The sequence below is a fragment of the Palaemon carinicauda genome, chromosome 32 (genome assembly GCF_036898095.1).
Source record: "Palaemon carinicauda isolate YSFRI2023 chromosome 32, ASM3689809v2, whole genome shotgun sequence".
NCBI lineage: Eukaryota > Metazoa > Arthropoda > Malacostraca > Decapoda > Palaemonidae > Palaemon > Palaemon carinicauda.
This window is the reverse complement of record NC_090756.1, coordinates 24,315,472-24,340,978: the sequence shown is the minus strand read 5'-3', so window position 1 is coordinate 24,340,978 and position 25,507 is coordinate 24,315,472. Positions and strand designations below refer to the sequence as shown.

The following is a 25,507-nucleotide window of genomic DNA, read 5'->3' as shown; positions in this document are numbered from 1 at the left end:
CAAGGATGTGTACAAGAGACTTTGGGCCACTTGGGGTAAAACCATCCATAGATCTCTTTGCAACCTCGCTGACCAAGAGGCTTCCAATCTATTGCTCTCCAGTCCCGGACCCAGCAGCAATACATATAGATGCTTTCCTCCTAGATTGGTCACATCTGGATCTCTACGCATTCCCACCGTTCAAGATTGTCAACAAGGTACTGCAGAAGTTCGCCTCTCACGAAGGGACAAGGTTGACGTTAGTTGCTTCCCTCTGGCCCGCGAGAGAATGGTTCATCGAGATACTTCGATGGTTAGTAGACGTTCCCAGTAGACTTCCTTTAAGGGTAGACCTTCTACGTCAGCCACACGTAAAGAAGGTACTCCAAAGCCTCCACGCTCTTCGTCTGACTGCCTTCAGACTATCGAAAGACTCTCGAGAGCTAGAGGCTTTTCGAAGGAAGCAGCCAGTGCGATTGCTAGAGCAAGGAGAGCGTCTTCCATTAGAGTCTACCAATCGAAGTGGGAAGTCTTCCGAGACTGGTGCAAGTCAGTTTCTGTATCCTCGACCAGTACCTCTGTAGCTCAAATAGCTGTTTTTCTCTTATACCTGAGAAAAGGACGATCCCTTTCAGCTCCCACTATCAAGGGCTACAGAAGCATGTTGGCATCGGTCTTCCGGCATAGAGGCTTAGATCTTTCCAAACATAAAGATCTGCAAGACCTCCTTAAGTCTTTTGAGACCACCAAGGAGCGTCGTTTGGCTACCCCTGGATGGAATTTAGACGTGGTACTAAGATTCCTCATGTCAGACAGGTTGGAGCTGTTACAATCAGCCTCCCTGAAAGATCTCACTCTTAAGACTCTTTTCCTGGTATGCTTAGCCTCGGCTAAAAGAGTCAGTGAGATTCATGCCTTCAGCAAGAACATCGGATTTTCGTCAGAAAAAGCCACTTGTTCGCTACAACTTGGTTTTCTAGCCAAAAATGAGCTGCCTTCTCGGCCTTGCCCTAAATCTTTCGATATCCCCAGCTTATCGGAGATTGTAGGCAATGAACTAGAAAGAGTCTTATGCCCTGTTAGAGCTCTTAAGTTCTATTCAAAGCGTACTAAACCTTTACAAGGCCAATCTGAAGCTTTATGGTGTTCAGTTAAGAAACCATCCTTGCCTATGTCAAAGAATGCTTGGTCAGACTTTATCAGATTGTTAATACGAGAAGCTCATTCACATCTGAGTGAGGAAGACCGAACTTTGCTTAAGGTGAAGACGCACGAAGTTAGAGCTGTAACAACTTCCGTGGCCTTTAAGCAAAATATATCTCTGCAAAGTATAATGGACGCAACCTATTGGAGAAGCAAGTCAGTGTTCGCGTCATTTTACTTGAAAGATGTCCAGTCTCTTTACAAGAACTGCTACACACTGGGACCATTCGTAGCAGCGAGTGCAGTAGTGGGTGAGGGCTCAACCACTACAATTCCCTAATTCCTTATCCTTTTAATCTGTCTCTTGAAATGTTGTTTTTTTATGGGTTGTCCGGAAGGCTAAGAAGCCTTTCGCATCCTGGTTGATTTGGCGGGTGGTCAAAGTCATTTCTTGAGAGCGCCTAGATTAGGGGTTTGATGAGGTCCTGTTGTATGGGTTGCAACCCTTGATACTTCAGATCCTAGGGGTCGATCAGCATCCTAAGAGGATCGCGAGGCTCCGTAAGGAAGACGTACTTAAAAGGCAGAGTAATTGTTCAAGTCGACTTCCTTACCAGGTACCTATTTATTTTGTTTTTGTTATTTTGAAAACTTCTAAAATGAAATAAAAAACTCTTAGCTCATAAAAGTGTAAACATATATTACTGGTCTCTACCCACCATCCTGGGTGTGAATCAGCTATATAATCACCGGCTAAGTTAAATATTGAAAAATGTTATTTTGATTATAAAATAAATTTTTGAATATACTTACCCGGTGATTATAAATTAAATGACCCTCCCTTCCTCCCCAATAGAGACGCAGTGGGACGAGGAGAAAATTGAGTCTTTGTTTACATTGAGAGCTGGGTATCTGGTCGACAGATGGCGCTGTTGGGCACACCCGCAACCTGTGTAGCGATCGCTGGCGAGTTTTTCCGTAGAGTTGTCTGTCGAGCAACAGAGTTGCAGCTATATAATCACCGGGTAAGTATATTCAAAAATTTATTTTATAATCAAAATAACATTTTTTCCCAGTACATTTTGCAGTATATTTTTTTTAAATTGCTCTAACAGCCTTAATTTTTGTCATAGAGAGGTCAGGTTGGTCTTATTCTCTTGGAAAATGCCTGAATTTAAAAAAAGAAAATTATCAAAAATATGAAAAAAAATTTTTTTATAGCATATTTTTGCAAGGACATACCGGTACGTCCATGGGGGTAAAGGGATGAGTTTTGTGAAACGTACCAGTACGTCCTTTGGGGGTAAAAGGGTTAAGGTTTCATAATATTGAAGTCCTTTCAAGTGTACAAGATCCCGTAATTTTTTCTTTACAGTCTCCACCAGATGTTCTGTGATTTATTTATCTGTAATGGCTGCTTTTATGAATTTTATTTACAGTACAAGCCAATACAGTAATTGTGCTCTAAATTCATGTTAGCAATCCCTATAAACATCAAATTGAGTGTTTTCTGCATGGTTTAGCATAAATTATTATTTTGGTCGAAAATATGATTATTATTATCTATCTTATCTACCTCTCTTTTGGGGGATAAGCCGATATAAAAGAAAACAAAAGGGGACTTTTCTTCTCTTAGTTTCTCCCATCCTGACGAGGGATTCAACCGAGTTTGGTTGGTACTGCTAGGGTGCCACAGCCCACCCTTCCTCGTTATCTACCACAAATGAAGCTTCATATACCAAATCCCCTACTGCTGCTACCTCAGCGGTTGCCAAGATGACCGGAGGAAGCAGCAGGGCCTATCGGAACTGTGTCACAACTACTCGCCATTCATTTCTATTTCTAACACAGCTCTTGCATCTCACATCTATCCTCCTATCACCTAGAGCTTCCCTCACTCCATCCATCCACCCAAACCTTGGCCTTCCTCTTGTACTTCTCCCATCAACTCTTGCATTCATTACCTTCTTCAGCAGTTAGTCATTTTCCATTCTCTCTACATGGCTAAACCATCTCAACACTTTCATATTCACTTTTGTTGCTAATTCATTTCTTTATACCCGTTCTCACCCTCACTACTTCGTTCCTACCCTATCTGATTGAGATACTAACCATTTCGGCTCTATGAAGGTTCTTCCTCCCACTAATAACCGAGTCTTCTAACTTCAAGGCCTAAAGGTTTATGTATGCGTAGGAACAAGTAACAGATTTTAAAAGTAATTTTTATCAGCTATACAAACTTGAGTCCTGTAAAGGTAGACCTACTACCTTTTCCCACCCCTCTCTCTCCTGAGTCTTATTTTAAAGGACTTTAGGTTTGTACAGCCAGGAGAAATACAAATCACTTTAAGAATTTATTGTATTCCCTTTTGATACTTTATTATTTAACAAATATCTTTGAAATTTTTTGCAAAGAACATTCTGTCATTCCTTTTTTTTTCTTTTCAGCTGTTGACCTTGTTGGTGAGCCCTCGACTCTGGACGACCCTCTGAGCATTCCCGAAAGTGTCACACCAGGCCCTTATGCCGAGCGATCGGGTCTCACTCAACTAGAATTGGCTCGGAGTCTTCCTCTTTCCGGCTTTACTGGTATTTCTGGGGACAAGCTTTCTATCCCTTAAATGGTTGTTTTGTCTGCGATTGATTCTCTGTCATTTAGAAGCAACTTGGACACTGTGTATAAATGTCGCTTCTTTTAGTAGTGCCAAGTCTTTGTTGTGGTAACGAATGTGCTGATGTTAGTTTTAATCATGATACATTTCTTGATGATTGCTGAGCTTCTGTTGGTCTTGACCAAGACTTGGAAATTATTCCTCAAGATGTTAATGGATCTTATTTTATTTTAATCCTTCCTTCTTTATTTTATGCCATTCTATAGTATTATGTCAGTCTATTGAACGTTCTTTATAATCGTCTGTTCAATTAAACTGTATTTTAACCCTTTTACCCCCAGGCTATTTGGAACTTTCCAACCCTTAACCCCCAGGCATTTTTATTTTTCAAGCACATTTTGCTATATATATATGTTTTAAATTGCTCTAATAGCCTTAATTTTCATCCTAGAGAGGTCAGGTTGGTCTCATTCTTTTGGAAAATGCCTGAAGTTTCTCATAAAGTTATCAAAGATATAAAAAAAAATAGCAGTTTTTTGCAAGGACGTACCAGTAGGTCCATGGGGGTAAAGGAGTTTTGTGCAACGTACCAGTACATCCATTGGGGGTAAAAGGGTTAAAGGCAATACAGACTTGTTTAAGTTTAGAATAAATACTGTACCATACAGTATGTCAAGTTTTCTGACACTGTAGTTTTGTAGATAATGTTTTAGGTTTTATTTCTCAAGATGAAATAGTATAGTCATATGTCATAGATATATTATACACTGCCTGTCCAAGTTGGTTTAGCAGTACAGTATAATCCATTATTGGACAGTACATTTTTTTTTTTTTTTTATATTTTCATGATCTTATTGGCTTAAAATAATATTGTTTGCACTACGTCACTTGAGTTTGCAAGCTAGAGTATGCCAGGCATACAAGCATCATAAAGCATTCATTGTGCTTGCTAGCAATATTAGGGATATAGTTTTCTCATTGAATACTTTGTGCAATTTTTCTTATGTTATTTATTTTCCTTTTCACTGGATGATAGAAGATACTATGCTTCTTAAAGTATGATATATCTTATTGTTATGTTATTTTTCCCAGGTATAGTATTTCCTTCCCCTTTTTAAAAGCTTCTTCTTGGAAAGACGGGAAGACAATGTAGCATGTCTGTATTCGCTGCCAAAATTAATACACTTTGGGTTAGGTTAAGTGTAAAGTTGAGGGGGATGAGTTACCTAGAATCGTGATTTCAGTTTTAAGAAAAATGTAAGGTTACTTGTTAAAAAGTTTTCAGAATTATGAAATGTGTAATTCCGCTTTTTTGTAAAGTTCATCTTTTTTATCATGTATGCGACCATAGCTTTTTAAGCTCGTAGGGAAATGCTACATTGTTTTTCTATTTCTTGGGTTTTCTTATTATGTCTGTAAGAATTGAATGCACTTGTTTTTATCTTGGTCCTATTATGAATTTGAATATGCCATGAAGCTCGGAAAAGTCATATTGGTAAGGGAAGTAATTAAGGGATTTTGACGTAGGAAAAATCTATTTCTGGGCGAGAGACCTGTGCCGCCCAGTGAAATGCTCCTTTTACATCATTTCTAAGGTAATAACTGGTCCTTTTGCATAACAGTTATTACCTTAGAAATTATGTAAAAGGAGCATTTCACTGGGCGGCACAGGTCAGAGCCCAGAAAATATAATTATAGAAGTGATTAGGTAGGAACACTTCTTCTGTGATGGTTTACATAACTCTGACTTTATGCATTTCCGTTTTAAGGCCTTGCATTGTAGGTCTACTCCACGTTCTTGTCCTCTCTATGTTTTATTCATATCCAATCCTTTTCTCTTCACCCTTAATTTTTCAAATGACTTGAGACATAGCGGTAGGCGTACATCCCAGACTGTATTGGTTTTGGCACTGCCTTACCGTCAATAAGCGTTCGGACCCTGAATATTCTAATTCTTTGTGCCCAATAGATTATACTATGTAGTAGAATTAATTTAAGGATTCCCCCATAGAATACTGTACTGTTTATGAGTTATGCTGTTTTTTAACTACTGTATTCTGAATTTTGAAGTTGAATCACTTTAGTATAGGAATAGTTATCCTCAATAAATGTCTCTTATATGTGTGATATTTCTAGCTTTGATGTGTGTTCTATCTCAATTTATGACCAAGATAGAAGTGAGAATACTGTAAAGTGTAGTCTAGCACAGAAACTATAATTGGATGAAGATTTTTTTTAATTTCTTTTTGCTATTTTGCTGAAATCTCACTTATGAAACTTTAGTTAATTTTTGCTTATGAATTAGGTTAGTGTAGTCATATGTCTTAAGCTAATTTTGTTGGTAGAATATTATATATGAAATCGATTTAAGTTTTTTCCTTTTTATCCATTTTATGTTTACATTTAGAATTCAAGCTTATTTTTTATTTGGAAATTTTCCTGTGGAATGTTAATACAAAAAGTTAATTTTGAATGATTTCCTCTACTTTATTTTTTTTTTCAAATACTTTTGGATTTTCATACGAGAATCAGTTGCCTATCTGAGAAATGGAAAAAAACAAAAAAAAGTGTATCTGATGCGGGATTCTCCGGTCACTCTTCCCCATGCCTGTCTCACAATAGACTCCCCAGAGCTAAGGAGAAACTCCCTTACTGAAAATTGGTGCTGAGGGTTCGAGTGGCGGGGTTCTAAGTCTCATTGTAAGTTTTTACGTTCCTATTTTTCTTTCGTTTTTTTACGTTTTAACCCTTTTACCCCCAGGCTCTTTGGAAATTTCCAACCCTTAACCCCCAAGGGGTTATTTTTTCCCCAGCACATTTTGCACTATATTTTTCTTAAATTGCTCTAACAGCCTTAATTTTTGTCATAGAGAGGTCAGGTTGGTCTCATTCTCTTGGAAAATGCCTGAATTTTTTCAAAAAATTATCAAAAATATGAAAAAAAAAATTTCTATAGCATTTTTTTGCAAGGACGTACCGGTACGTCCATGGGGGTAAAGGGATGAGTTTTGTGAAATGTACCAGTACGTCCTTTGGGGGTAAAAGGGTTAAGTCGCGTTTAGCATGTTCTTGGAGTTGCATGTCAGTGTATGCTGTTTCTGATTTTACACTTTTTATTTACAAGTTTAGGATTATTATTATTTGGTTAATGTTGCATGCTGGCCGTGGGTTTTGCATGCTGTCATTTTTCACTTGTACAATGTATAAGGATGCATAGCGTTTATTAGAATCTATTTCAGGTTTCATATATTTATTTTGATATTGATATACTTGAATTACTATTATTAAAAGTTTTATCATATTTTCTGTAAACTTTTAAGCGTATAACATGCATACTAAAATGTCCCTATTAACCGCTATAACTACTATGGAATATAGCAGCGTAATGAATAAACAATTAAAGAATTATATTTTGATAATTAATAGTATTTGAAATTATATTTTTCTTGCTAATAATATTTCAAAATGTATAATTTGTCTGCCTGTAATTAATTCAATTATTAGACATAAGTACAAGAGACAAACCTAATTAACTTATATTGAAGCTTGAAAGTTAAAATGAGGAAAGTGAAGAAAGTTGTGGTTCGAAAATACTTCCTCAGTCTTGGAAAGCCCAATGTCCCCCAAAACCCTTAGGGGATCAGTCCATACCGTGCACGTTTCACGGGACGCTGTATGGCTTTACGGCGTGCCTTCGGCCCGTAGCAGCTCCTGAATTTTATCCATCTACTTTGCTCCTGCAGCCCAGCCTTTTAACTTTTACTGCTTTTCATAACGCAACTGCAGTTTTTTCCCGTGGTGGCTTTTCAACATTGAATGTCCTCCCTGCCCTAGCCCAAGTATGTATGGCTCAGATTCCATAAACTAGATCAAATCACATCTTGCCATATGTTCTTCATTTAGTTCCATGCTTGGTGGAGAGGTGTACCTTGTTTAAAATATCCTTTTTAAGGTACAAAAGGCAATTATGAAAGATCTCTGTAAGGAGGTACCACTTAAAAAGGGCATTGCTTCTTGCCTTTTAACTCTTAACTCTCCATCTTTTATTTTTTCTTTTGGTTAATATATCCTATATTTACCAGGGAAACTGGAATCCGCTATAAGAAATAGACGAGTGTTGGTTAGTTTGGCATTTTTATCTATATGTTTAATGGGGCATAATAACTTATGTATCGGTCAAATAAAATGTGAAGTCTATTTCTCACTCTGTCCATTGTTTACTTTTGGGAGACTGATTAGGAGTTACTGTGCATGCGTTGTTTGCATTCGCTTTTGCCAGCCGTTCTGGTTTTTGTAGGACGTAATCATTACATGGCTTTTTTAACCAATTACGAGCTTCCAAATATTTATGCACAAGTTCCCGGATGTTGTCCTACAACAGCCATTTTTTCCCACCCTCCTCTTCAGTTCCACCATGACTATCATCACATAGAGACCTCTCCAAGAGGGAAGTACAATCTAAATTTTTGAAATTTAGTATAATTTCACCTATTTTGGTAATTGATTATGTTGCAATGTTCTCCGTTCAGTATTACCTATTGTTGCTCATGTTAAAGTAAAAAATATCCCTGAGATAATGACTCGCGGGGCTTGCATGCGTAGCACATCATATACCGCTTGCCAGAACAGAGGAGCAATGATATAATGTTAGTTTTGTGAGCGTAGCGAGCCACGGCAGAGCAAAAACCCTTAGAAGGATGTGAAGTGAATCAGATAATTATTATACTTTAATTTCTAGCCACTTACATGAACCATATATTTTTCCATCTGGTTATCTTGTGTTTATTTTCCATTTCTGACCATTATTATTGCTGCAAATCATTCATTTTGGCCATTTCCCCACCTACAAACCCTGGTTTCCCACTGGGATCCCCCATAATTGTCTTTATGTAAAGGTGTCCAAAAACTCATAAACAGGTGGTTTGCCCCCTATAATCATTGACAGGAAGGCATAAAACACAAGATAGCGAGCAGGGAAAATATATTGTTCACGTATTTGGCAAGAAATTAAAGTACGCAGGCAGACGGGAGGTTTTCAGGTTCCCGGCCATGCAGTGCATAACTGATTTGAAAGCCCTTTAGATAAAACTTCACCTTCCCACTTCTTTATATAAAGGTTTGAGGGCTACTCATGAATGACAGAGGCAAGGGACATTGACAGTGCCCGAGCTAGCAGGACAATGGCCTTAGAGACTGACCATGTATACATATAATCAGTGCCCAAGCCCCTCTACACCCAAGCTAGGACCAGAGAGGGCCAGGCAGTGGCTACTGATGACTCGGCAGATAAACCTATAGGCTCCCCCAAACATGGAGGGTGAGTTTGCAGACACTACAAGAAACTATCGAGCTTGCGGAACTTGAATCCTGGCCCAACGACCGCCAGGCTGGGACATTTCCGACAGACCACCACGAACTTTGTGTCTTCCTTCACAAACCTCGGGCCTATAAAGTGTCAAATAGTGAGGGCATGCAAAGGGTCATACATACATATACCAAGGCACTTCCCCCAATTTTGGGGGGTAGCCGACATCAACAAATGAAACAAAAACAAAAAGGGAGACCTCTACTCTCTACGTTCCCCCCAGCCTAACAAGGGGCATAAAAACAATTAGAATAGCGCCAACATTATCCCTGCGTGTCGTAAGAGGCGACTAAAAGGGACGGGACGAGGGGGCTAGGAACCCCCTCTCCTGTATCTACATCCTGTGAGACATCGACAAAGAGATGCAAAGGGTAAAATAGGTAATATATCTAGTGATATAATGACTTGCTAGATTAATGAGGTTTGTATTTATGAAACTCAATTTCTTTGCAAAGTTTGATATTTCATGGCAAACATTATTTTATGTCTATGGCTTATTTACAACTTCATTGTAATTCTAAAGGTGAAAGAAAGAGTATATTTCTCAATACAAACATATCACTTCCTTGTAGCTTATCTGCAATCCTTTTAAATCTCTAGACAATCCATTTCAAGCAAAGAGAAAGAGAATTTACTACTCCCTGAAGCCTTAATTTCTGATAATCATTGCAGTTAACTGAAAAGCTAAAAGGAATAGATAGGAAATGAGGAAGGAAAGGCAGTCCAAAAGTTAGAGAAACAATTATGAATTCTGAATCAGTTGATAGACTCTCTAGAAAATATCCAGTTTACCGCCATTTCTTACATACAGTACTGTATGCACATGCACCAGCCTCTATGAAGGCACACTTTTTCTAATCTAATATTAATTTGTATGGATTACAACTTGCAAAGTTGCGTGATTATACTATGTAAAAGTAAAGGGTTGAGATAAAAATTTATATATTTTAGGAATGTATGATAAAATTGTAAATTCTTTTTATTATGAGCAAAAGTAAAAATGGTAAGGCCATCCTATTGGCACCGAGAGAACAAAACTAATACGGTAGTGGAAATACTGGTCTTGTTTGTTTACGTTGATAGATCTAGCTCTGCAGATAAGTAAAGGAGTAGGGCATGAAATGGGCTAAATAATTTAATACTTGTAAATAAAAGTTACTCTGATTAAATAATTGGATGATTAAGTACACAATGACCATAGTTTATTCAGTGGTTTGGCTTAAGAAACTCGATGTGTTAACCATCATAGGACATCATTGATTCTCATATGGTGTTGAGATTAAGATTTTCATTACACGTTCATGGGAAAATTAAAGTATCGCCTTGCTCGAGTCTATTGCTTCTGTGCTTTGTAGGAGCGGAATAACAAAGAGATTACTTAAAAACAAAGCTTGTGATTTCTGGCAACTGAGGCTTGTGGATTTGAGTAACCTATGACCCCACTTTCTTAACTATCGTTATTCAATTATTCATTACGTGTTTTGAAGAATTAGGTCTGAAAAATTAATGTAATTATTCAATGTGTTAACAAGCAAGCTGGGAATAACAGCTCAGGCTATCCTGCCTAAAACATAATTTACTCAGATTTTTTATCGTGTTGATGTATCGGTGACAACTGTAACTCTACTAGCTGGGTTTTAAATAAAATAGCTCAATTTTCTAAGCAGTCATATAGCCTTATGTTAGTTCCATATACTATAAAGTTTAGTTATTGTACACTTTTGTTGGTATTCCACTTGTTTATTCAAGTTTTCCAACTGGACAGAGGATACCATAAGGCAGGCAGTTTTTTGTTATGTTGAACAGGCTTTCATAGAAGTTATTTTTCATTGAGTAAAGTGCACCTTTTTTGGTAACAAATTGACATCCTTCCCCTCTGATCGGGTAGAGATACATCTACTTTAGAACGAAGCAGAATTAGTAATGTAGCAGTTGTCTTTCACAAGCAGAAATCACAAGTTTTTTTTTTTTATAATCTCAAGTAAATTCAATACATTTTTCCTCAAAATATAATTAAGGATATCAAAGAAGGCAATGATTTTTACTTTAAAAGATAAAATCTTTATATTTTGTAAGGTAATATAGGTATAAAACATAGGTCCTATTTTGAATAATTTTCTGATAATTTGACTTTTTATGTGTAGATAGATCAAAGAAATTAATGTAGATATTTTTGTATTCTTGCAGTGCATCAACTACCGGCAATTGCCGCCAAAGACTTAGAAGCTCGCAGCAACTCCCTTCACCCTCCGTCACTGTCAAATAGCTTGCGCCATCAGTCCTCTGAAAATTCCACGGATACATCCACCACTCTCAACCCTCAGTCTTCGAGCGATAGTGATAAACTTGTTTCTAGCCTTGATCCCCAGTCATCGTATGATAGTGTTAGTGACTACCCAACATCAGATACTGATGATGTACCTTGTAATGTGTACAATTTCTACCCAAGAGGATGGGCTATTTCTGGATCGCACGTAATATCGGGTCAGCCGTTGTCCGTAAGAGGAGTTTTGAATCAGTTGGAAGGAAAGCAGTATAAGAAGCCGTGTTCCATCGTAACGAATCCTATGGAAGACCTCTGGAATGATCCTGATGACAGTAGTAAGAGGAGAGGGAGTAGCTGTACCCTATACAGCCTGCAACGGTCCTCGTGCCTGAACGGCCCTTCCGCCAAACAGGACGACCGAACGTCCCTACTGAAGGGCGATGTGATTGGTCCAGAATGTTTGCCACGTTACACTTGTCTTTCTGGATCTGTTATCTGCAAGGGTCTGCAAGCAGAACCTGGCAGGGCAGAGAGGCAGATTGTAAGAGAGGCTGCGGAACACTATCGAAGGGCCATTACTTCGTCGCAGGAACGTAGGTCGTGGACCATGAAAAGAAGTTATGGGTCATCAGGAGAAGAGGACAATGTTGGGGCCTCTAGCCAACATTCATTCTCTGGGAGTAATACCATAGAGAAATCGGTTGTGACTCGTGAACCCAAAAGGTATCCTGTGCGGATAAAGAGCGAAGCAGACCTCAGCAGAGCAACGAGTTTAATAAAGGACAACTTGGCTAACATTGTGGAAAACTATCTGGTTAAACAAAGCGGGTCACCGGACTTCCAATATCAGTTCCCTAAGGTCCAGATGGAGAATCCTACCCTTAAATTGCCTCGTCCTTTGTGCCCCATCGAACCGGTGGTCTATATGAATGGTAGAGCAACAGAGATACGAAACCACGACGAAGTCGTTCAGGAGGAACCTCCCAGCTCTGTTGTGCCAATTGTTATAACCGAGATTAAAACGCCAACGCGTGATGAGGCTGAAGAACCAAGTGAGTCCGGTGAATTTGGGGAGCTCAAATCCCAAGAGGATAAGAGTAATGAGAAAATAACAGATGTTTCTGGAGAATGCGGTCCAATTAAAGTATGTGAATCAGTGCAGAAGGGAAGTATTTTTGTTACCATCCCTCCTCAAAAGATTTTGCCAAGAGTCTCGTCAGATCCAGAGGAACCGTTTACAGTGAGAGGGAACAAATTTAAATTGAAAGTAGTGGATGCCAACATTCCAGGTGTTCATGGCATAAAACCAAAGGAAGTAAGTAAGGCCACTGGAAAAATTGTCAGGAAGTTAGTTAAGAGTGATGAACTTTCCCTGCCGACCATGAAGAGAGAAGGCCGCATTGACATACCAGTAGGCTTTAGCATGGAGGTGGACCTTAACAGCTTATCTAAGGAAGTGATTCCAAAAGACTTAGGTTTAAAAGAAGTGCCTAAAGTTAAGGAGAGTGTGGTTGATGTGTCGGGTATACCAACGGTCCCTGAAAAAGTGACAGACCAAGCCAAAGTTCCTGCACAGATTGTAACAACTGGACAGATGACAGATGAAGCTGGTGGTATCACAGAGAAGGGAAAAACATGTGAAAAAGTGACAGACAGGATTGGTATCGCTAAGCGGGTCATAACACCCGACGAAGTGAAAGAGCATTTTGATATATCAGGAAAGAATTTACCTTCTAGTTTAACTAACGATACAAAGCCTTCAGTTACTGCCACAGCTAAATTGAGTGAAGGAGAATATTTGTCTGATAAAAAGGAACCTAATGGGACAATTTTAAATTCACAAGTGTTGATATGTGATGAAACTATTCTGCCAAACAAAACTTTACAAGAAACTGATGAAATTTGTGTAAGTAAAGATAACATTTCAGGAAAAGTGGACGCTGACAATCTTGGGGCTGAAATAATAAAAGATGAAATTCCAGGCAAAGTAGATACTGTTTCGGATCTTGGATCAGATGTGATAAGCTCCGGGAATGGGTTGAAGGGAAGCATTGGTCAAGAATCTCAGTCTCCAGCAATAGAAAATGATTCTTACACTTTGCCAGATAAGAAATGTAATGGGGTGCTTTTATCTGAAGAGGTATGCACAGATACATTCACTGCTGTTGAAAGTAAACCAAGACAGAACACATTTGCCGGCATATCAATCATTTTGGAAGAGAAGGCGATGGATCAAGAGAACAAAGTAGAAGAGGCTACAAATGAAAGATCTAACAACAGTACTTTTGATGCGGATGAAGGGGGTCTGGGTGAATTTCTAGAAGGAAATAACAACAGAGGAAGAAAGAAGCCTAAATGCTTAAAGGATACCCACAAGTTAGATACAAAGTCAAGCACAGCTAGTGAAAGTTCCTTTGAATCTCTGCCTTATAGAATGCTCAGCTCCCAGCCAGATAGTTTTACAGATGACGTAGTTATAGAGTTAACCCGAGCACCAATAGACTCTGAGAGATTGAGGGTAGCCAAACAAGAACTTATGCGCTTGGAACGCATGAATGCAATCTCGATGGCCAGTCAGTATATGACGGAATCAAAGGATGACTTTTCTCCCGAGGAAAATGGTCTTGAGAATAAGGTAACCTGTGAAGACGTTATTTTAGATCTGAACGTCATTGGTTGTACTGAGCAGGAGGACACGAACCTGGACCTTTTTAACAGCTCTCTCTTTGATTCAGGAGTGGAGGGTATGCAGAGTGATCAGAACACTAGTGGAGGATCTTCCATAGCTAAGGTACTACCAAGTCCTGTGGAGTCAACGACGGAATCTGGATTTTCAAGCCTGAAGGAACAATTGCCGAATGAAAGTCTAGCGCCTGAGGAAGAGAAGTATGGAGGTCATGATGGTGTTTCTCTCAGCAAATCAAAGGATAGCCTTGATTTTACGGACACAGACCGCTTTCCAGGCACCGACACGCTTTCGGATGACATGGAAACGTTGTCGTCCGCTGCGGGAGACCTGACGTTGGTTGAAAGTGGTTCAGTCTCCAAAGAGGGTTCTTCCAGGGGTAGTATGTCAGATTCTATCAATCAAGAAGGTGGCTTTATAAAAATACTTGCAAGTGAACAAGCTGGTGTTACCCCTGACTCTTCTGGTATTCCCAACAACTACCAGAGCACTTCGTATCACGCACCATGCGATATGCGAATTAGATATAGATCAGGGTCTTATTCCCAGAAAAGTTCTATGGATTCATCCAGTCTCAGTACAGAAATACCTGAGAACAAAAGCAAGAATATAGAGGATGTAGAAGAGAGTTCACAAACTGTTTCTGTAAGTGGAGAAGATAAGAGCAAATGTTTTTCTGAAGAAGGAAACGAATCAAAATCGAAGACCAGCGAGTCACTGTCGTCCGAGGATACCGTGGTGTCCAGAGTATCATTGGAAGAGCAAGCAGGAAAAACGTTGCATCAAGGGTCACAAGGAGACCAGTTAGATTCCTTGGATGGTCAGATGCAGGTTATTCCAATTGAGGAAAGAGACATTAATGTTGCAGATGGAGGAATAAGTCTGACGAAAACCACCGAAAAAATTCCAGAGCTGAACATGAAAAGTATGGATGAAAGCAAAGCTAAAAGTTCTGTAGTGTCTGCAATGAGACCAGCTTTTGTTCCTGATAGTATTGTAACATTTGATGCAGCGCAAAAGAGTAAAGTATCTGAAGGTCAGGTTGAAGAAAAGTCTGAATTGTCAGAAGAACTTGTATTGGTAGCCAAGGGTTGTAAAAGTTCTAGTTTTGGTGTCACAGGCCAACAAGGGAAGCAGTCTTCTGTCGCCGATCTAATCGAAATGTACGACAGTAAAGATACCTCGCTCAGAGAAAGATCGCTTAGCAGCGGATCATCCAAAACTGCTGTGAATGCTGTTGTCAAACACCAGGGTGTTGCAATTAGTTCCAAAAGGCCAAATGGTATTAAAAGTGAAACGGAAGAAATGGTTTATTCAGCTGACGTTCACCATAACGGAAATATTGACAGCCCAAAGATAGTAGAACCCCCTACCCCAATTGTTAATGGAAGTGTAAGTAGAAGATCCGATGCTGCCAGGAAGAGTGACGTTAGCGATCAGTCCAGTCCGTATAATCGAGGAACGTGCAGCACGTCAGACAGGCCCAGTCGTCACTCTAGTAAGAGTGGCGTCTCGGACCTAGAGGATGAAGTGTTTTTGCCACCTAGTGAAAATTATATTTTTGATGGAAGGCCGGTCATTTATTGTCCGAAGATTGACATGTCGAAGCAAGTGAAGGTAGAGCCTCCGAAAATGGCTATGAGTGTGTTTACTGTGGTACCATCGAAAGAACTTGGTAGCAGCCAGAGCAAAGATTGGCGAGATTTGAGCACCATGGGAGCCTTGCCTTCGATGAAAGACTTTTACGCTCAGGCGACAGAGGATGCGAACCCTCCGGGCGATGTCGGTACGTCCGACACATCCTCCTCCCTGAGTAATGAGAGTGCGAGAGAAAGACATTCGGAAAGTTTGTTTTCACCTGAAAAGTTAGAGTCGGAAGAGGGAGAGTCGAAGGAAGAAGGGAGTTTAAAACCTCAGGGTGTAGTAGACAGCGAACCAGTCGCTAAGGAAGTTGAAGTCGAAACATCTGCTTCCCTAACAGAAGAGAAATCTCCTTCTGGTAGTCAAGATAAATCATATGTGATAGATTCCTCTCCTCAGACAAAGAGAACAACACTTTCTGATAGCCAAGATATATTATGTAAGAAAGATTTGTCTCCAAAAACTGAAAAGAAGTCTGCTTCTTGTAGTCAAGATAGATCATATAGGAAAAAGTCGTCTTCACCAACTGAACGGAAATCCATCTCTGGTAATCAAGATGATTATTGTAAGGAAGATTTGTCTCCGAAGACCGAAAAGAAGTCTGTTTCTGGTAGTCAAGATAAATTATATAAGAAAGAATTGTCTCCGCAAACAGACAAAGGGTCGTCTCTATCTGATAGTCAAGATAAATTATGCAAGAAAGAATCGTCTCCCCAAACAGACAAAGGGTCTGTATCTGGTAGTCAAGATAAATTATGCAAGAAAGAAGCGTCTCCCCAAACAGACAAAGGGTCTCTATCAGGTAGTCAAGATAAATTATGCAAGAAAGAATCATCTCCCAAACAAGAAAAAAAATCTCTTTCTGATAGTCAAGATAAATTATGTAAGATAGATTCATCTCCTTTACAAGTTGATAGAAGAAAGGAAGAAATCAAGACAGTGCAAGTTGTTAAGCCTCTTGTAAAAGATGTGACGTTTAAATCTACTAAACAGGGCACTTCTTCCCCTACAAATACTGGAATTGAAGGAATAAAAGTGCGAGGTAAACAAAAAGACGGAGATGTGACAGAAACTTCAACAAAAATACAAAGGGAGGATATCCCTGTGGCAGAATCTTCAACGTTAAAAAGAACATCTAGCTTTAAGTCTGCTGTGAAAAATGATTTAACCCATCAAGGAAGTACAGATACAATACCCGTTGTAACCCTAGCCAAGCAACCTATATTGTCCCCAGTTTTACAGTCTGCCATTTCTCCTCGGTCAACGTACGATCCTTTTACGGGCACTATTATTGATTCAGAGACCCCAGACTCTCAAGGAGACAGTGTGGTTCAGCAGGAGAAAGATATTACAATATCCTCTGAAGGAGAAGGTGCGCAGCAAGTAAAACCCAAGCTCTTCCGTGCCCCTAATTTAGACAGGAAAGACACAGAGGTGGTTGACGATGGTACTACCATCAAAGAAGCTTTGCCTGTGAAAAAAGTTGAAATAAAGATTCTAGATAATGCTGACAGTAGACCAAGAGAATTACCTGTCTTGTCTCCTGTGTCTGAGTTGCAGAAGGAGAAGCACTCAAAACCTCCAGGTATTTCTGATGAAGAAACGAGTAGAGTGATTGATACGGAAGAGTGTAGTGGGCAGAAAGGTGATTGCAAAGATTCGGAGAAGAGAAATAGTGGTAGAAAAGAGGAATTAGCCACACATGATCGGGAAAGCAGAAGAGAAGGGAAACACATATCAGGGAGTCAGAACGGTGCTGGAATTGTCGTGAAAATTGATTCTAGGACAAGCGAAGAAAGTGACCCTGAGAAGGTTCACAATCAGAGCTCAGTTGAATCTTGTGAATCGGCCATTAGCGTTAAGAGCGATACGAGACGACCGTCTAAGGCACACAGCGAGCAGGGCGTGAGCTCGCTGAAAAACTCTGGCTGGTGTGTCGGAGGCTCTCTGGAGTTCCTGGAAAAACACAGCGGTGAAGTACGACTACGGTCTCGGAAGGACGGTTCGATCTCGAGTGCCAAGTCAGAGGACTTGTCCATGAAGTGCGACAAAGCAAGTCTGAAGTCTCAGGGTTCGCTTGATAAATTCCCTCATTTTGATCACGTCAGTGCACAGCAAAGAGCACGAGGTGCGAGGAAGAAAATACTCTCTGTGGACATCGATTCAGGAGTGAAAGGTATTAAAGAAAAGAATAAAGAGATGCACAGAAGTGCCACTTTGCCTGTGGGAACATTATCATCCTCTAGAAAGGAGAAGGAAGAGAAAAAGAAGGAAAAGGAGGATAAAAGTAAGAAAAAGAAGAAGGAAAAGGAAGCTAGTGGGGGCACCGAGAAGAAATCCACCATCATGTCTCTGAAAGGGCTGTTGAAGAGAAGTAAGACGAAGGACAAGGATAAAGAGAAAGATTCATCATCTCAAGAGAAACTCTCCTCTCCTTCCTTGTTCAGGAAGTTTGATAGGAAGAGTAGGAGCAACACGCAGTCCCCGTCTCTCGATGACCCCAAACATGGGGAAAAAGGTAACGTCCCTGACAGCCCTAATCGAGATGTAGAGAAGACCCGCTCTAGCCCTATATCAAGTAATGGCAAAACCCGCCCTGTTATTAGTAGCCCAGTTAGTGTGAGGCAGGTAAGTAAGCCCGTGGATGTGGGCGTAGCAAAAACCCTCCGTAGAAGTAGCGCTGCACTTGGTACCTCAGGATCAGACAGCGAGAGTCCCGCTGGGAGTCTTCAGTCTTCTCCTAAACGTATTATAAGCCATCCCCGCAAAGCTAGTCTCGGAAACCAGCCGTCCCCTAGATTGTATAGACATGTTCTTACTCGCCATCTTTCGAGTAGTCAGGAATCTGTAGACAATCCCCTTTTGTCTTCGACTCATTCCTCTCCTCAGTCGTCTCCTCACACTTCCCCCAAAAGAACTAAGATGCCTGCTTCAGCCTCATCATATAGTCTTCCTGCCAGTAGAGACATGAGTCCCCCAGCCCCTGTCATGGGGACGCGAGCACTTCGTGGATCCAGCAACAGCTTTTCGGTTACCATTGGCTTTAAACCTACGGTTGAAAAGCGAAATAGAACCATGAGCGAAGGGGCCGATCTCAATAAGACCTCTCTTTCACCTGCCAAAAGAAAAGAAGGGTCGCGCATTTTAACACAACTCAATAAACGATCCTCTTCCATGGAAATTCTTGTGTGTGGCAAAATCAGGGAACATTGCTCAGATGGAGGGAAGTCACCCGGGGGAAGCCCCTTCTCTCGTGAAGGTAGCTTTCGCCTCCACAGAGAAATATCGGTAGAGACGCTGTTCGAGCTGCCAGAAACCAGTCCCAGATCTAGTCGTACACAGAAGGATTATCAGGAATACTTAGAAGAAATACATGCTCAGAATGATTCACATCATGGGTCATCTTGTAGTTTGTTTGAAGATTCAGAAATTGACAGACATTCAGAGTACTTCCATAGAAGGAGTTCTCACCACAGTCCCGCCGGTAAGAAGCTCAGTTTACCTCACAATATGCATCTTTCAGGCCTGCGTGAAATAGCAACATCAAATCCAAACCTTCAGCGAACCGGATCGCCGTTTGTGCGGGGCATTCCCCACAGTTCAAGTTTTACCTCCAGCCCCTTCAGAAGACCACATTCCTCTGCTGCTGTATTCTCGCCAGCCAAGAGAGGACTTACATCAACACCAGGTAAGAGGGAGCATTTCTTATGGTATCCATTCTTGCATTGATAGGAGATATTCAAGTTGCAAGAAATATTTGGATTCTCATTCTTTTGGTGATGTAATGGTGGTAGAACATGATGTATAGTAATGTTGGATACTTGCACTATGTAGTACATTATGTAGATTAACCATGTATTTCTCCATTTAAGCAGTTTTCACTCTTTCTTGGTTGACCTTTAAGTCACATTATAGCCTGAAATGTTATCAATCTGTGCACATGTTGGAAACTTATTACTCAAGACTGATGTGCAAATTATTGATGTCCAATAGATTTCTTAGAAATTTGTCATTTAGTGCCACTTTTATGCATTAAGAAAAAAATTAGAAACCATGATCATATTTAGAAATACACTTTAAATAGTCTGAATATATTTTTCTTTACACTTAATTTCATATAGAACTTTCAGCCATAGAAACTTGTTAGTGCAGTAGATGTAAAGCTGTTTGAATGAATGCAAAAGAGAATACAAATGAATTAACTTCTTTTAAAAGTATTTTATTTAGAATATCTGTAGGAATTCTCTGTACGTATTCGGCTAGCTCACTAGTGTTAGCAAAATCAGTAGACGAGTAAGATTGTGGGTTGTAGCCTGAATGTTGATCGTGTTGATTTGATAGTTGCTAATCACCTGTGCCAGATTTATATTAATATTTTGACATATATGAAAATATAAAGGTGCTTTTTATAAAACAATTTAATTTTAGGTGTTCCACCACCACTAGATGGTACCCCAGGTTCTCAGTTAATGCGTGTCGAAGAGGAAGGACCTTGCCGGAAGAATTTGGATAATGAAACGGAGAAGCCCCCGAACGTTCTCATTTATGCAGCCAATAAGATGGATTACTTTGTGGCCATCAAGGAAACGCTAAAGAATTGTCTGAATCAGGACAGGTAGGAAGATACTGTAATATGTTATTATTTTAAATAAATAGAAATTCTATACTGAGTGAAGGTTAGGTATATTGTTCTGAACCCTTCACTTAGCACATAGTGAGACCAACCAAATACATACAGTACTTCCTTATCAATGTCATCACACAATCAGCACTTTATATCAGATGTTTCCTTTACATTGTTGGAAGCAAAATTGATTTTTCTCTCCATTTATTTTCTTCTGCATTTTCTCTGATTTTCCATCAAGGCTGCATCTTTGTGGCCCTATAACAGGGGAATACTTTAAATTGTAGGCGAGACAGCATATACCTTGAGTCTACCGATGGATATTTTGTTTTAAATTGTGTAACTTCTAGGTGTTTTACAAGATGTTCTTGTGACCAGGGTCAAACCACTCTGCCTTTAATGTTTCAGTGCTCTGCATGATGATTAAATCTGGTGAAACTTCTTCCTCTTCTCATCAATAAGTAGAGTCCAAAGGCTGCGTTGTAGTTTTTCTAAGTATACTTAAGTCTGACTTTGATGAAAAACTTGTTTGTCCGGTCCAATATCATCAAGTTCAGGTTCCTCTGTCACTGTGGTTTCCATTCTGGTGTAACATTGAGAAAAAATAAAGTTTGGGTGGGTGTGAAGGTTCCAGTTACTCCGCCCATCTATAGCTTACACAGTACGTCACAATTCATGTCTACTGCAGAGGGTCGGGGCTTCATCAAAGTTGTAGTCTAGTCATAAGTATAATCTCCGGGTGTAAGAGTAAAGAGACTTATTTATTGTGTAGCCTACACTATGTTGCTTATGCTGCCAGTGCTATTGTTGATCAAGAAACATTCCTTTCTCTTTTTGCTGCAAGCTCTGTAGCTGATGATAGCACATTCCTTGTCAGTAACTTCCATAGGACTAGTTTAAATCTGAAAACCAAAAACTTCTGTGTGAGTTTTTGCAGTTCTGACATCTTTAAGAATATTGCTTACTTGTTTTGCCAATATTTTTGTACAGTTGTGGCAAGTAAGGTGACAAAAATGCTTAGAAAATACTGTCTAATTAAGTATATACAAAAAGATTCTCCAATATTGAAAGAGTAAGATGAAAATTGTAGAATTAACAGCCAAGAGAATTATTTATGAGCTTAATCTAAAAAAGCAAGTTGAGATTAAGTTAAGAATAGTAGGTATTAATACAATATTAAGATATTAACCCTTTTACCCCCAAAGGACGTACTGGTACGTTTCACAAAACTCATCCCTTTACCCCCATGGACGTACCGGTACGTTCTTGCAAAAAACTGCTATCTAAATTTTTTTTGCATATTTTTGATAATTTTTTGAGAAACTTCAGACATTTTCCAAGAGAATGAGACCAACCTGACCTCTCTATGACAAAAATTAAGGCTGTTAGAGCAATTTAAAATAAATATACTGCAAAATGTGCTTGAAAAAGGGATTTTGACGAAGGAAAAATCTATTTCTGGGAAGAGGCCTGTGACGGCTGGTGAAAAGTCCTTCTTTGTACCTTTTCTAATATAAATCTTCCAAATATACTAGAGAAAGATAAAAGCATGGAATGCAGAGGTTACAACCCTCGCGCGAACACCTTGTAGGTGTCGTATATTTAACAAGGGCGTGCGAAAACCACTATTCACAGGCTGTCTTCCATTTAGATAATCCCTTCATCAATGGGGAGGGCCGTGACAGTCCCTAGAGAACACAGTTGGACTACCCCACCGACACCTACCACGCGCACTCTCTGGGACATCCTTCTGTTTTGGACTTGCCAGATAAGTCGGTAGTGTTTTGATAAGTGTTTTTTCGCAAGTGTTTGTCGTTAATTCAACATAACTGACGTTGCTACTTCACCTTTACCAATGTTAAGTACCATAGTTTGTTTTGACAGTTTTTTGCAGTACCGGGCATTTGTTCTGTTTCCAGTATTGTGGATTTGAGTTTTGGAAGCGATTGGCCTGCCTCGGTATCGGCAGCCATTTTGAGTTTTGTTCGCTTCGGTAAATTTTCAAGTTAATATTGCCCATCTGGTACTCTGTCATCTAGGTTATATCACTTGTTTTAAAAAAATAATACCTGGGGGTTAAGGGTTGGAAATTTCCAAATAGCCTGGGGGTAAAAGGGTTAAAACTAGTTGGTTATACACTCAAGAAAACTCACTTAAAAGAAATATGTAATTTGTTGGTGGGAATGAGTGCTTGCTAGAGCTAAGCTGCATTATAAGGAGAATGGAAGTATAACTGTACAAGTATAGTACACTGTATCGTACAAGGAATCCTTATCGAATAAAATTCTTAATTCATGCAGTCTTAGAAAATATACCATGTGATGCTGATACAGCCATATACTGATATACATTATATCATACACAGAAAAGGCTCTGGGAAAACATGCAGATGAATATTCTCTAACCAAAAGAGAGAACAAAATTAACATTCAGCATCGAGCAAGAAGACATCATCGGAATGTTCTTAAAAGTAAACAATTCATGCAGCACACATGAATAATATATTGGTAATAAATTTGATAGCTGAAATAGCATGCAGGATCATTTAGGAGAATTAAAACATTACAAATTATTACTTACTAAAGAATTTTAGAAGTCGGAGACTCATGATTTCAGCACTGGAGAAGGAAGGTAGTAAAAGCAGAACTTGAAAAAGATTCTTGAAAGTACCAGAAATTTGGTGACTAAAACTGTAAAGCTTTACAAATCATTAAAAATATTGAAATATCATTGTTGGAATTCTGTTTGTCTACCAACATAGGGATAAAATGGCATAGTAATGAAGGAAGGAAGTGAAAAAAACAATTTTAATACTCACCAGGCATTCATTTCAACTTCCCTTTGCCTCCTCCCGACTAGTGAAGTCAAGACATCAAGACTGAAGCATCGTGGTGATATGATACCCAAGTGTTCTCCTTACCCCACAAGGCCATATTATTGCAATAATAATTACAAGGGGCAATTATATTACAGTAAAAGAAAATGGAAAATTTCTAGATTTTATGGTAGACGTGCATTTAATTAGCCTTGAAGGGAAAGCTATGTGAATGCCATGGGAGGTTCTTGGAAATAAATGGAAATGTGTTGTAGCTCATAGATTCTGAATGGCTAGAGAAGTGGGAATTTCCAGCTGTTAAGCAGTTAACCCTTTTACCCCTAGGCTCTTTGGAAATTTGGTTATTTTTTCCCCTGCACATTTTGCAGTATATATTTTTTAAATTGTTCTAACAGCCTTAATTTTTGTCATAAAGAGGTCAGGTTAGTCTCATTCTCTTGGAAAATACCTGAATTTTCTCAAAAAATTATTAGAAATATGAAAAAGAAATTTTTTATAGCATTTTTTTGCAAGGACGTACCGGTACGTCCATCGGGGTAAAGGGATGTGTTTTGTGAAACGTACCAGTACGTCCTTTGGGGGTAAAAGGGTTAACAGACATACAAAGACTAATACGGTTAAGCACCAATATCCTCTTGTATTCTACAAAGGGAAAACTAGTATGGGATTCGTGTCTGATGCATAAGTAGGCCAAGTGAAAAGATGTAATGGATTGGTAGTAAAAATATATTTCCTTTTCAAGAACAATTACTTAAACTTGTTGAGTTTCAGGAAATATTCCAGAAAGAATTTTTGGGGGGGATTTGGAAATGGAACTTCCCATCTAATAGAAATTGCTTTGCAATTAACCCATTCTTTGAAATTAAGTAATATTCATCATTAACCCTGATAAAAGAATTAACTATATTGTTCTGTAACTGTTTAAGCTTTGTTTAATTTAATTTTCCTTTTTCTCTTTAAGGTACACTCTATATCAACTCACAGACGAAATGGCTTTCAAGTCTCCATGGTCAGGAAGCACCACGCTACTGGTAGTTTGCGGTGATGTGCCAGCCCATATTTCCACAGCCTTTATCAGGTAAAATTCATTCGATTAATGAGTTGGAGAATGCCTGTGTCCAAGATCACTGAACCTGTTGTATGTAGCATTTTTCCATTTGTATGAAATTTAAACTTGGAATATTCAACTAGAATATTTTCCTCAAATTAATTGGTTTTTATCTGTATAGTTTCCAAACTTTTATCCTGATCAAAACATAAGGAAACCAAATTAGAAATGTACTACATTGATTATTAAGTGGCCTTGGAATGGGTAAGCAATGATGTTAAGCTACCCCTGTTTAGGAGGAAGAAAGCATGAGTTAAAAGAATATTTTCTTTACAAATTAATCCATTATCTGCATAGTTTCCAAACTTTTATCCTGATCAAGACATGAGGAAACAAAGTTGTAAAGGGGCCTTGGAGTAAACAACGACGTTAAGCTACCCCAGGTTAGTAGGAAGAAAGGAAGAGGTAAAAGGAAAGTCCAATGCTAAAGGAATTTGTAGACACACCCTGTTTAAGTTATGTGTCCTGTGAAATCAGTTTGATGTTTGTGGGATATTTTGTAAAAGTATTCCAAGAATAAATAGGTTATGTTGCACTGTATTTCTAGATAGCCAGATTTTTAGACTATCAAAAGTATCCTTTTAAAAGTAATTTACTATAAACATCAAGTCTTCACAGGAAGAGCCTTAGCTAATGGATTTTTTACCATCAAAAAGTATTCTTTTGAAAGAAACATATATTTATAAACATTATTTCTAATCTTCACAGGAAGACCCTGAGAGCAGTTACACATGTAGGTTTTAACCTATTTTTTTTTTTTATAACTGTCATCTTTGTCTATGGGTTTTTGTCATGCCATATCTATTACCAAGTTTACCCTATTGTTAACACCTCATGGCATCCTGTACCCGAATACATCCTTGACAATTTGTCAACACAATAGCAACTCATCATATCTGGGACTAAGCTTCCTTGAAGCAGTTCAGTGTCCATTGCATCAAGTTCTCTCTTGGGGTTACTGTGATCAGCCTATTCTAGGTATTATAAAGCAGTCATATCAGCACTCCTTCTATTATACCTTTTTTCCAGCTTCCTATTTCCCATCATGCTCTTAACTCTTTATCTTTCAAATGTGGAGTCTTCCCACAGTTGCACCTCTGCGCTTAATGGCTCAAGCTCCTGGCCATTTGGTAAAAATTCCATAGGATCAAATCAAATCCTTTTATAAATTTTCCAGTAAACAAGATATGTACTTCATTCCATGCAAGGAACTACATTCTATCATATTGTTCGATAATTTGGGAAAT

At 39.0% G+C, this 25,507-nt stretch overlaps 2 protein-coding genes across 2 annotated transcripts in view; one reads left to right on the top strand and one right to left on the bottom strand.

Annotated features, from left to right (window-relative positions):
* Positions 1-25,507, bottom strand: part of LOC137625345 (uncharacterized) — a 544,968-nt gene that overhangs the window by 368,462 nt on the left and 150,999 nt on the right. The window lies entirely within an intron of this gene.
* Positions 1-25,507, top strand: part of LOC137625340 (microtubule-associated protein futsch-like) — a 102,282-nt gene that overhangs the window by 33,211 nt on the left and 43,564 nt on the right. The window contains exons 6-9 of the mRNA XM_068356180.1: positions 3,571-3,711; positions 11,287-19,380; positions 20,121-20,307; positions 24,114-24,230. Coding sequence (XP_068212281.1) covers positions 3,571-3,711; positions 11,287-19,380; positions 20,121-20,307; positions 24,114-24,230 — 8,539 coding nt within the window. The remainder of the gene's footprint in view (positions 1-3,570; positions 3,712-11,286; positions 19,381-20,120; positions 20,308-24,113; positions 24,231-25,507) is intronic.